Genomic DNA, 14,086 nt, shown 5'->3' with positions numbered 1-14,086 from the left:
AAAAATATAATTTATTTTTAAACATTTTATTATTATTTTTTTTTTAATGACAGCAATTTTTCATCATAGTCATTTGATTGAATGCTATGAAAGTTACTTTTTATGATTACAAATTAAATTGTTCTTTTTCTTTCCTTTGCCCCCATTTTATATATATATATATGTAGCAGAACTATAGTTACTTACAATCTTACAAAAACTCCAGTAGCTGCGTTTTTAGTTGCCCTAAAAAGAAAAGCTCAAGTTTAAAGTGGGGTGAGACAAGGATATGTCTAACCTCTTCACGGTTCGATTTGTACGTAGAAATAAGTGAAGAATTGAAGGAGATTATTAAAAAAAAAAAAGTTAAAATTTTTATTTAAAAAATTTAATTTAACATAAATTAAAAGAAATATTGAACATATGAAATGATGATTGGTAAAAATACTCATTTAACAATAAATAAAAGTAAAACCCAAAATAAAAAGATTATTAGTAATGAAATATGATAGAAAGTAGCATAATGATATAACTGAGGAATTTTGACATAAAATTTTTAAATTAGTACAATTATATAATTTGGGCTGTAAAAACAAAGTTTGGGTCTTTGATAAGATAGTGAATTACGGCATCTGTAATTCTGTATTTGTGATACGCATGCTTTTTAAAACAAAAATAGTTTTTAAAAACCCAAATTCATAGTTATAATACCAGAAATGCAGATAACTAAATGCAGATTATTAAATAAATGTTATTCATTGGATAAATAAATACACTACATTAGTATTGTTGACAGGACATAACTTGCAAATTTGAAATATCTGAAAAAAAGAAGATATTTAATTTATAATAAAATTATTTTTGATAGGCAGATGCGTTTGATTATGTACTAAGTATTTATTGTTGAAAAAAATTGTTTAAATTTAACACACAAAAACATTACAATCAGTACAATTATTAAATAGTTGCTAAAAAATTAATACCATAAGAATGAAAGGCTAAGACCTGAATACTCATATCAATATATCAATTATTTTGACGCTAGTACAAGATAAATTATCATAAATATGAAAATTACAAATGTCTTTACAAAATATATATATATATAGACTAAGGGTGGTTTATATATGACAGGGCTCTTTTCGCTCACCCGATTATCTGGCCAAGGGGCTCCTCCTCCTAAACCCATGATATGTTTGTTATTCTCATATATAATGTGAAAAAAGGATTAATCTTTTTTTTTTATGAATATCTTTAATATATTAATCCCCAAGGGTCTAGGGCCTTGATCTATGACTTAAAATCTTCCCTGGGATAACATGAATATATAATAGACAAATCCACAAACTTTTGCAATATATTGCATTTATATGTAAGAAGATATAATTAGGGTTATTATGTTTTGGAATTTGTTTTTAATTTGGCATCAGTTTTAAAGCCAGAAACCAAAACTGAGAAAATAAAAAAAAATTATTTCATAGTGTAATTTTAAGATTTTATTTTTTTTTTGTAAAAGACTTGCAGATGTACTGATATGTACTGCAGATCTTCTTACTTGATCAGTTTACACTAATGTACAGTAGTTGCTGTAACAGGTTTTTATAATTAGTTATTATTATTAGTTTCACCATACTGAACAGAGTTTATGTAATTTGTAATTTTTTAACACAAAGGGTTAACTAAGATTTTATTGGTATCATTTTAAGAAAATAATATTTCAGTTTTAAAGTAGTAGTAATTGTAGTTAAAAAGAGTAGTAATGAAATTTTACCTAGCATAGTAGTAAAAAAATTTAAACTGATATTATTGACCTCTTTTAATTTTTTCCTTATTTTATTTAAATCACCTGTACCGAGTTGTGATAGATAAGCCTTCTGTATATTACATCATTTGAAAGTGAATGGATTATTTATTACATAATTTACCCTGATCGTTCATATGATTAAAACATATGAGATACAAAAATCACTGTCAGTGTTGTTTTACTTGAGTGTAGTGATACAATGTAGAGTAGACCCTGAGTTTTAACAGAAAAAAAGAATAATCCTTCTTCAGCTTACGAAGGAATTATTCTGCACTTGCTCTGTAATAAGGATTTTCTTCTTTTTTTTCAATTTGTGTTGGCCTGGTGTCCAGTGATTCTTATTATTCTGTATGTCACTGCATATATCTCCTAAATTATACTATCAATTTTAAAATTTGTTTGGGGAATGCAAAATTACTAACCTCTGGCATAACTTAAGAATTTAATAACTGTGCATGCATGGTTTTCAAAATATTTTTTTTAGATTTATGTTTTTACTAAACATATTTGAAGACATAGTTTAATAATTTTAAAATACTTTAATTTTGGTTATCCTTTTTTTCAGTATACTGTTATTCTCTGATAGTGTTACAATAGAGTTCCATGGACAGGATGATGCAGCATTTCGTGGTTCAAAAACTGGTCGTGTATATTTAACAACTCATCGTATGATATTTAATAATGATAACTTAAGGGACTCTATGATATCCTTTAGTTTCCCATTTATTGCTTTGAGTGATGTAAGTTTATATATTTATTGGATAATCTGTGTAATTAATTTTTGTTATAGTAGTTACTGTTAACATGTTATGAAGGAAAGTATATTTTATGATAATGGGAAATATTTTATATAGAAATAAGTCATTCTAACGATTAGATAATTATGTTACTACTGCAAAACAATTTTCTTTTATCTGCAAATATTTAAGATAAATCTTTTTATCTGTCCTTATAAATAGTTGTAAATCAATATATGTTAAAAATATCAGTGACTTTATACTTATATAGATAAGTATATTTCTAATATATTAATATTATAATATTCTAATTATTATATAGTATTCTAATATTATTTCTCTTCTAATGATGTTAATTAGCTCATCTCTTTTTTTGTGTATATGGTTGTATTATTTTGTTGATGATTATAAATTTTAAAAGAAAATTGTGTTAAACAGAACACATATACGTCATTATATTTAGTGCATTAGTTCATGTAATTCAATTAATTAAATCTGAAGAATAAAAAATAATAATTGATAAGTGAAATTAAATACTTTATAATCATGACTAGTTGTGAAATAGAGTAAAGAAAAAAACCAGTTTCTCAGATAACTGAACCAGTTTTTGCTGTTATCCTAACTGCATTTTTGCATATGTTGAACACATAATTCTTTTTAACTTACAACACAGACCTACTTATGTATTATTTTTAGAGATAGTTGTTGGAAATTTTTCTCTAAAAAACAAAAAAAAAAAACTATTTGTTAAAATCATTTATAATTTAAATATTATTTTAGGAGGATATAAACAATTTTATTTCATTTATTTATTTTTTTTTGGTTTAAATTAATTTTCATTTTAATAAACTGCAGAGTGGAGATGCTTCTTGATTTCTTTAATAAAAAATACATGCGCTCACTACCTTCCTCAAAATCATGCTTAGTCATATATTTTAATTGCATTGCATGTGTTTGGTCATCAATTCTTTACACATCATACCCAAATTATGTATATTAATCTATTTTATAATTCAGATTTTGATTGCCTCACAACAGGCAAATTAACTCGTCTATTAATGACAGTTTATTAATGAATCCATGAAATTTAAATATTATAAAGTTATATTACATTTTATAATAGTTGTATCTCAGGTTGTTGTAACTTTGGGTTTGAGTTATTTTGTTAAAAGTAAACTTTACAGTAATAATTATAAAGGATTTGAACCTAAAATTTCCCAAAGTTATAGTGAAACTGTAACAACAGACAGTTCAGTTATACCTCTCACTCAATATATATATATATATATATATATATATATGTATTAAAATATATTGGTTACAGGCATGTCAATATATTTGTGCTTTATATTTGTTCAATTATAAATTGATAATATTGTGTAGGTGTAACAGATTTGAACAATTTCAAATGAGTTGTACAATTTGTTAATGTAAATTACATGTAAGAGCTCAGCAGTTAAATTAAGAATACCAGAAATTGTAAATGCATAAACTGAAATTAAGAATATTTCCAAAGTATAATATAATTGGTACTTTTCTCATGGTGTGAGTAGGATTGAAAAAATGCAATATTTGTTGCTGTTCTTATCTTGGAACTTAACATAGTCAAAGGAAACAAATATGCTCTATAAAGAGTATGAATTAACATTACAAATTAATTTAATGCTTAATTATCGGTTAATAATGTTTGCTGCCATAACCATATATAGTTATAAGTAATTGTTTCATCAAATTCTTATTTATTACAAAATTTATTGTAATAACAATAAATTATAGGTGTCATTTATTGAAAATGACACCTCATTTATAAAAATCTGATGACAATAAGTTATTGCAGACAGTTAACCTGTTAAGGTGATAATTTTTATTAATTTACTATTATTATTTATTATTAATAATCATTATTTATTACATTTAATGGAAGAAATAAAATCAGCCAAAAATTTGATCAACAAATAATTATAAAAATATTAAAGATTAAAAAATTAAGATAGCCGCCATTTTGAAATTTCTGATAGTAACATTTTCAAAAATTCTCTATTTTGTACTATAAGACACACTAGTATCACATTTGAAGAATTTAATTAAAGTAGCTTTACTCATTCCTGAGAAATAAATTTTTTGTTGGAAATCATAAAATAGCATCCAGAAGGAAAACAAAGCAAAATAGGACTTATGGGATGGATATTCCATTTTAATTCAACAAATGATCAGTGCATCTCTGTTTTTGATTTTGATGATATTTGGTATATACCCACCTTGTAGTGGCCAAAAAATATTTTTTTTATATTTAAAAAAAATTTCTTTCCGAGAATAGACTATTTTCTAACTCGTCAATAGGTAAAAACAGCCATTTTAATCAGTTTTCAATGAGCTGTAGCATTCTTATTTTAAATCGTACAGAGGTTTAGAAAGGATTTATTGGAAAGAATAAAGATGGAATTTCATCTTTACCCAAAATTCATTTTGTTATGTAACCAAATCATGTAATGTTTGCTGAAGTTACATTTACAAATTGTTTTTTCAAATTTTGGGCTCAAAATAAATAGTGAAGGGCTTAGGGTAACAGGCCTGTTTTTTACTTTTTAACTCATAAGTACTAGTAGTACTTATAAAAATTGAATTGTCCATTAAAAAAAATAGTACAGAATGATAAATAATAATTCAAATACGTTAACAAGTTGTTCTTACACAATGACAGCTTTTACCTTATTTAACTCCTGCTAATGGAAGTTGTGAATAAATCTTGCACTTTCAATAACAAACATAACTTAGTGTTCCTGCCATTTTTTTATGTAGTAGAACTGATATGTCCTCATTCTTCTTTGGTTTTATGTTGTGTCCTCTTCCAGTAGTTGATAGAAAATGCTTTGAAGGTGTTAGAATCATTAAAATATTTTCCAGTTGAACCCATGTTTGATTATCCCTCAGTGATTTCTTGAATGAAGTACCAGGACCCTGCGGATGGAAAAAGTATATTTGATATTCTTCTTCATTTTCATGTTTTTTGACTTGAATGACTTAGCCTAACCACCACTTGTCATCGTATACACAGCAGACATAATTTTTACATTTTGGCTTTGGTAAACCTATAAGCAATCAGAAACACTAATGTCCTTCTGTACCGATACTAACATAAATCTGATTCAGAGGACGCCCAGACTTTCAGAATACATTTCTGACTTGTTGGAACATAACTGAGAAAGGTTCTTTTTTCTGGGACTGTTGTGATTACCTGATAACGAGAACTGAGGTATTCTTCAGTCTCTTGAACATTTTTATTAGAGCAGAAAATATGTTATATTTTTAATATTGTCTTTGTAATAATAGTACATTTCAGCAGGTGGAAAAATTTGATTTTTGACTGTCCTTTGAAGGCTTACTTTAGTCACAGTCCTTTTTGCAGTTCCACCAATACCATCACATGGTCCTTTTCCATGGTGTGAGGCAAAAAAATGCCATTCAGCTGTGATTTCAAAATCTTCTTGATGGTAGCACAAATTTATGAATTTTTTCATTACTGGGCTGAGGTGCCAACAGAAAAATAAAAAAATTGTTTAACTTGTGGTAACTGTGTTTTATTTTATTTGTAACTTGTGTTTGAAAGGAGAAGAACGATGTAGTATTGTGCCTTAAGTACTCACTAATCACACAGTAGCTTTGGCTTTGTAATTTTCATGTTTTTTTTTTTTTTAATATATGAGAATGGATGTACTGTGACATAAGTTTTTGACCAGTGATATGATTAAACTTCATCCTCTATCACAAAAGGAGAATTTTGAGAGAAGTCTCACATTACAATACATTCACCCTCCAACAAGTTTTTCTTTTTAATGTTGAGGAAATTAGCTTGTTTCTTTGCAACAAAATGATGCTTTTTTAGATTATTTAAATTTTCAGTAAGTGGGTATCTAAGTACTCTTGAAATGGAAGAATTTGAGTAGTTACTTCACAACGGTCAACAGAAGGTAATTTCAGAATCAAAATCATCGCAGCTTTTTTGCTGTAATCTGAGCACTTCATTAGTGCCTGGACATTTTTCACATTTGACAGCATGCATGTTTAATTTTCTATATCACATACCATGGTTGAAAGGAGAATTTTATAATCAAATTTCATTTTTTGAGCAGACAATATGAGTTTAATATTTTGGTTGGACGCGCGCGCACACACACACACACACACACACACAGAGTGAGCACCTGACCCATTACCTAGACACAAAATTTAGGTCTTCAATCAGCAGATTTTGAAAAACCAATTTTTAAATTATGTTTTTCTTTGAATCTGTGTACAATTCTTTTAAGTTACATAAGATAAGCCTTTTTTGAATATTAATTTTCTTCCTACCAGCTTGTCTTAGAGAGACAATCATTTTTACCTGGCATCATTCGGCTGTGCTCATCATTTTGGTAAGAGGTGAAGAAACTCCATTTATGGGCGCCTAGGCAGTGTCGGGCTTACTAACAAGTTCCACAAGATGTTATTAAATGCATATGTTTTCCTGCGCACTACTGACTAAACTTCCACTCCTGGCTACCCACCCTTCCTGGTACATCTGGTGTGCATTATTTCAGGAATGGGGAATCCGCCCTTACACACATTCAGGCACCACAGTCAACAGACACACCTGTATCTCGCGTACCTGTGAGATACTTCACATCAGACTAAAATCATACCACTCACTCTTCACATCTTACCACATCAATCAGTCACAACCAGTCACATAAACAAACACCTCACAGACAATCAAACAGTATAGCATGCTTACTTCGCAGGTAACACTCGCATCGGGTGTGGGAGTGGAGTGCCCATGATCTCATTGCACCCAGGCGACCCCCACACATATGGGGAACCCCCTACACTCTCAGCCACATGCCTGTTCGCCCCCACACCTTCCGTTGACCCCTTCTTGGCCTACGATTTTCATTGATAATGTGTAATTTCATCATTACCGCTCATGCAACAAATCTGGAAATGGGAGACCAGTAGTCTTCACCATACAGCATAATCCCCTTCAGTTCCTCTGGTTCAAGCATTACATTTCTTCCAGTGGCATCCATTATCTCCCCCTGTTTCTGGGTTAAAATGAAGACAACAAAAGAACACATGGAATGCCAACTCCTCAACCTCACAGTCAGGACATCCATCAGAGTAATCCAACCCAAAACGGAATAGATATTCTCTAAATTCCCATGGCCCGCCAGCTATTGAGTTAAATTAAAATCCAGCAAGCCATGAGTTCATCTGGACCATCTTCCATCATCCTTTATTACTCTATTGGTCCACCTGCCCTTCTCACATCCATCTCAACTTTCTTGTCATGCCCTCATCAACTCCTCCATGATCATTGAACTTGCCTCTCTTTCATTTGGATTCAAGGTACCAAGTTCTCGCCTTCTCCTGCATGCGATTGCTAAGTCCAGTCCATGGGAAGCATCCTCGCCAAGATCTTCACAGCCTCCAGAGAAACATATGCCTATAGAACATAGGCTGTTGCAATCCAGAGGTAGCACCTTCTACATAAGGCCTTAATCCTCCCTCTGTACCATACCTTGTCTGCCCAGATTTCTGCACCATACAGCAGCGTGCTATATGCAGCTCTGTAAGTAACCTCCTCTGCAGTTGCCTCGGACCCCCACAATTAAGTAGAATTCCTGCTACATAGCGCATGATTCTCTCTGCCTTTTCAGCAGCTTCAATGGCGTGCCTTCCAAATCTCAGCCGGAAGTCAAACCATACGCCTAGATATTTTATTGAATTCTTTGACTTTTCTTTTCCCATCCACTGACTAACAAGCTAGGTATACACTTGGCAGAGGATATAACTGCAATCTCTTGATTTCTCTGGCACCAAGCTGAGTCTCACCTCAGCCATCCAAGCTCCAACAGCAAAAATCTTGGACACATTTAATAACATTTTCATCAGTTGACTGGGTTTCTTCTTGCCAATTTGTGGCAAAATTCCACTTGTTTTAACTAATTGTTTGGGTTGACGGGCTAAATACTGACTAACACTAAACAAATTTTGAATTCTTTTAATGCTTCAGCTGCTTTATAATAAACTTAAAATATTAATTTTTTCCTGTGTTGATGTAAACTGTTTTCATTTTATCCTTTATTTTAATGATTAATTCTTCATATTCCCTACCTAAATCAGCATAATTTTGTGTTAACTAAACTGGTTTCTTCTGTAGAAATATTTAAGCCAAAGGAATCGTTTAATTTGCTGGTAACTGACTACTATTTTTGTAACATTATTTTTTAAAATTGGTTCCTTTGCACTGCTTGATAATTACTGAACCTTAACAGAGGAAATACCAAGTACCAAACAAGTTTACAGACTTGACTGTAACACATTTATGCTCAAATATAATAACATTCTGGTTTGTTTTTTGTATCATCTTGTGATTTTTGTGTTTTGTTTAAGCATTTTGTACACAATGCTCTACCTGGAATTAATTTTAAATTTGGATTGCTTGTTGAAAGTGCCAAAGATATTTCTCGAAGAGATTTGTTAACCTGTTTAATGTTACAGCTAAATGGATCAGAGCAATGTTTTCTATTAGTATGAAAATATTTATCTAAATATTCGATTTATGAAAAGTACAGATATTTTTTGTTTCAATATATCCACTTCTTAAAGATATCAATGTTACTTGCTGTTCAGTAAACTCTAAAGGAGTCTTACAATAACAATACAGTTAGTATAAATTATAAAATTACAAATTGCACCTCACTTTGTCTTATCCCAGTTTCTGTACAGCTAAAATAAAAATTTCTCTAATTAATAAAATTAAAAATAAAAGCTATTGCAAGAAGTTCACTGCTAATAAAATTACTTTATAAACAAGTGTACAGTACCTAACCACAGTGTTAACACTAGCAGCAATATAACATATCACATTGAAATCAAAGCAGTAACTAAGCCTTCTATAATGTTTACATTCAAGATTATGCAAACATTCAAGTCCATCCATGCATGTCTATTCACTTTCGTGTTGAATGTTTCACTTTAGTGTTGCAGTTTGTGTGTATGAATCATACTTTAAGTAACAAATTATGTAGAATATAAGCTCTCATTAAAGACATCAAAATATTTTGTATAGTAGGTGTACATTATTATCTGAAAAAATACATGCGTGAATGTTTTGGATACATCGTTCAGTTAGAAGGAACAGTGTTTTGCGGTTCTGATTGCTTCATTACTCATCAACCCCTGTGATTAACAAAATAAATTTTATATAGTCTTAATCTACATAAAAAGTACTTAATGCTGTAAAAATTTCAGATTTTTTCCACCTGTCCTACAGGTTTTTGGGCCCCAAAAATGAGAAATTTTCAAAATCTTAGAATTTGGTGGCCATTTTTTTGAATGTAGGACACTCAGTTACAGTTCTTTTTTTTATAAGTACTACTAGTACCTAAGAGAGCCCTGTTACCCTAAGCCCTTCATTATTTATTTTAGGCCCAAAATTTGAAAAAAACAATTGTAAATGTAACTTGAGTAAACATAGAAGATTTGGTTATGTAACAAAATGAATTTTTAGTACACTAAGATGATTCTATCTTTACTCTTTCCAAAAAGTCCTTTTTAACCCTCTGTACAATGTAAAATAAGAATGGTACAGCTCATGGAAAAAGTGACGAATGGCTGGTTTTTACTTGTTGGCGTGTTAGAAAATAATTTATTACTAAAAAAAAAAAATTTTTGGCCATAAAAAAATCATCAAAATCAAAAATAATAATTAGAATGGAATATCCCTTATGTTGATTATAACTTTTTTGCTCATTTTAGTGTTCTGAATCAGTTCCTGAAGTTCAGCGAATACATTTCAGAACGCTGTATATATATATATATATATATATATATTATATATATTGAATAGTACTAGACTTTAATTTTCAGTTAGAACTGTTGAAAGCTGATCAAGGTTTTATTTTTTGTATGATTGTAGTTTTCATATTCCTGTGATAATAGGGTATAGAGAGTATTAAAAAAAAAGATAAACATTTTTACAGACATCATCAACAATTTTATTTGATCATTTACTGTCATGTGTTTTGTACACTGGGATAATGCAGAGAGTAAAGAGAGTTAATGCAGAGAGTTCCTTTGTGGAAGGTCAACAGGTAGAAACGAGGTTGGTTAGTTGACTACACCATCATTTTGTTGTTAATTTCAATTGGTAATGTAATGTGACCTCATGTTCTTGGGATTTGACAGACTTTAGATATACTCGTATAAGAGATGGTTAATGGGCTTCTACTCTATAAGCTGCAAAAGATATCTGGAAACTATTTCTAAGATTTATTTGATAATTATTAATAATAAAGAATTTATATATCCTAGTTGATTATACTTACACTTATTATTGATATTGGAGTATTATCTGTATGTATAAACTGTTTGCTTGTTTAAATTGCAGGTTGAATTGGAACAGCCTGTATTTGGTGCAAATTATATAAAAGGTAAAGTTAGAGCTCAACAGAATGGTAATTGGGTTGGAGAAGCTAAATTTAAACTTGTGTTTAAGAAAGGTGGTGCCATTGATTTTGGACAAGCAATGTTAAAGGCTGCACATATGGGTATGTTTAATTAAATATATTTTTAATTTTATATATAATACTAGCTGGCCTGGTGGCTAATAATTTTGGGAGAGTCGAATAATTTTTATTGTTAGTCGATCGGGCCAGCTTGGGTAGACTAATGCCATTTCTGTTAAATGAATAAATTTTTTTGTTGAACCAACTTTTAAGCAAGCCACATATAATTTACCGTAACCAAAACAACTGTTTTCCTACAGTAATCCAGCGGTGTTTAGGAATTGTCCTTGTGATATGCTGATGGTCATTGTGTGTGATATTTTTAGAGAATTGCAAATTTTTAAACTGAAATGGGAGATTGGTTGAAATTAAAATCATATATTTTTTCTAGTAAGAAATGTTGCTTCTACAATAATTCTTGATAAATTTTTGATTTATAGTACAGTACCATTGCAAAGTTTTGGTGGCTTCAGATTCTGCAAGAGCATAATAGTAGTGTCTGTCTTAATCTCCCGGTGATGTGGCAACATTCTGTAGATGTTGGTAGAATTAAAAAATTCTGTTTGATACAGAACTGACTCATTTTGCTCCATTACAGTATCTATAGAAAGAAAAATCTTTGATGGTCGTGGAATGAGTTTCATAATATTAGAATTTATAATGTTTAACATATTCATATAATGTTTATTCATGTTTAATATATTCATATGTAAGGTGCCAAAATTGCCCTTTATCGAATCCAGTGATGATTTTTATGGTTTTCAGTGAAATTCAGGAAAAATTTTTCAATTAATTTATTTGATGGTTGTACAAAAACACAAAAATTATCAGGAAAGGTGATTCTTAGTAATTGATTGGCAGATTTGTTAGCCTCACAGTCTGAAAGGTGAACTTGCATGTTAGTTATGCAAGTGTTAGATACACATCAGTATCATCAGCCGCTGTGGATTTTGGTATAACAGGAAGGGCTTGTCGGATCTCCTGCAATAATAATACTTTCTCTCTAAAAAGGGATGCTATTTTGAAAATCCTGTAATGTTTCATTAAGTGCTTCTAAAGCTTTCTGATGAGACATTGTGCATTCATCCCAAACAATGAGATTGCATTCGTTCAATAAATTTGTTCTTCCTGATGGTTTAGAAATATTGCATGTAATTTTTTCTACATGGTCAATATCAAATGGCAACTTTAAAGTTGAATGTGCTGTTCGACTTCCCTCAAACAGTGTAGCAGCAATTCTGGATCAATTAGCTATTGTGATTCTTTTTCCTGACTTGTATTTTAGCCAAGATTAACTTAAGAAACATTTTTACTAGTTCCACCAGGGGTATCAAAAAAAAATTGATTTATTTGATTGTGTTGTGGCATCAACAGTGTTAAAAACATAAAGTTGTTAGTTAGTTTTTCCTTGTTCTCTGAAAGTAATGTTCTTGGTTGTTTTCATTGTAATTTGTTTCCTTGTCAAACTCCAGTTCAATCGCACTGAAAGCATTACGTTGAAGTGATTGAAGTCCTAATTTAATTTGTATAATTTTTTAGAGCCAGTATCAATGCAAACATTTTCAAAAAAACTGAAATCCAAGATTGTAAATTTTGCTGTCAAAAACTGTGTCTGGATTAAGAATTTTTTTTCGCGTAGGACATTTTCTGAAAGCTCATCCTTAAACTGCTTCCACAGCGATTGTGAGTCACTTGGTACACTACATATTAATATAATTGCAAGTAACTGTCAAAACTGAGAAGGTGATTTTGTAAGGATTGTGTGTCATTCTCTTTCCAGTGATCAGCTTTTCTAAAAGTCCCAGTTTAAAGCAAGCCTCTTGAAATGTGCAAAAAACTCTCATGTTTACAGTACATAAGTTCACAAATTTCAAGTCCTTGAAATATGATGAAGCATGCTCAAATAAAAACATTCTGATTGACTCGGATGTACAGTGTTAACACGTGATATAGTGTTGGATGAAAATACATTTGGAAGTCCAAGGTACTGGTGTTCCTCTATGAAATCACAAAAATCTTTTCCTTGAATTATCCCATGTATAATATGTGGTTACTTTGCAATATAATAGTCTTTGTGAAACTGTCATTCTGGCATAGTTTAAAGAAAGCAGTAAGTGTTGTATCTGATGTTTTTCTAAAACATTGATGGTTATCAGATGAAAAGTAAACTGACAATTTTCAAGATGAACACTAAAATGGGTTACCACTGGATATCTTTCATGAAAGGCAACTACAAAAAAATGCCAAAAAGCTTCATTGAAGGTTATTATATAATGTTCTGTCTGATATTGAAGCACTTTATCATGCAGGTTTTTATTACATGTTTGAAGAACAGCCATATTATGGTGCTACCTTTGTTCACATATTTGCAAAATATTTGGTTGATCTCGCTGAGTTGCAGTATTCTGCGTGATATGAGCATTAAACATCTGATAATATTGCATTATATGGTACGATCCACTTATTGTCTACAATCCAGTTTTGATAGACTTTCCTGATTTGGTACGTAATTCAGCTGTAAATCCTCCATTTTAAGGACAGCATTGACGATATAACATAACTTGTCTGTTCCTGTTTTTGTTGAATTTAAAAACATTTGCAGGAAGTGTTTATTATATCTGTTATTCTTCATGCATTGTGAATTTGGATTTAGCTGACTGCAGGTCCATGCACCATATTCTTTGATACTACTTCAAATAATTCAGGATTCGTGTTGCTATCTGGAAGCTCTGCTGAAATAATCAAATAATGCTGTTAAGTTGAACCTTTTCCTTTAGCCAAATTAGGATATGTGCACAAGGCAAACCTTGCTTCTGCCATTCTAAGGAGTACAGCCAACAAACATCTGAAAAAATACAATGGCGAGTGATAACATCCATCAATTTTGAAAGCTTTTGTTTGTACACTCTAGGATAACTTAATGGCGATTGGAAGCTTGCTTATTACCTTTCAAAAGAATTCGATTTCTGGCCATTTTGGGTTGCATGTAACTGTAATAAATAGATCTGGACAGCCATTAA

General features: G+C 30.5%; 1 protein-coding gene across 3 annotated transcripts in view; it reads left to right on the top strand.

Annotated features, from left to right (window-relative positions):
* Positions 1–14,086, top strand: part of LOC142326047 (WW domain-binding protein 2-like) — a 55,734-nt gene that overhangs the window by 18,947 nt on the left and 22,701 nt on the right. For all 3 annotated transcript variants that reach the window (XM_075368144.1, XM_075368141.1, XM_075368143.1), the window contains exons 2-3: positions 2,349–2,523; positions 10,949–11,108. In XM_075368144.1, coding sequence (XP_075224259.1) covers positions 2,349–2,523; positions 10,949–11,108 — 335 coding nt within the window. The remainder of the gene's footprint in view (positions 1–2,348; positions 2,524–10,948; positions 11,109–14,086) is intronic.

Source organism: Lycorma delicatula, chromosome 6 (genome assembly GCF_047948215.1).
Source record: "Lycorma delicatula isolate Av1 chromosome 6, ASM4794821v1, whole genome shotgun sequence".
Classification (NCBI taxonomy): domain Eukaryota; kingdom Metazoa; phylum Arthropoda; class Insecta; order Hemiptera; family Fulgoridae; genus Lycorma; species Lycorma delicatula.
This window is presented reverse-complemented; position numbering and strand designations above follow the sequence as displayed.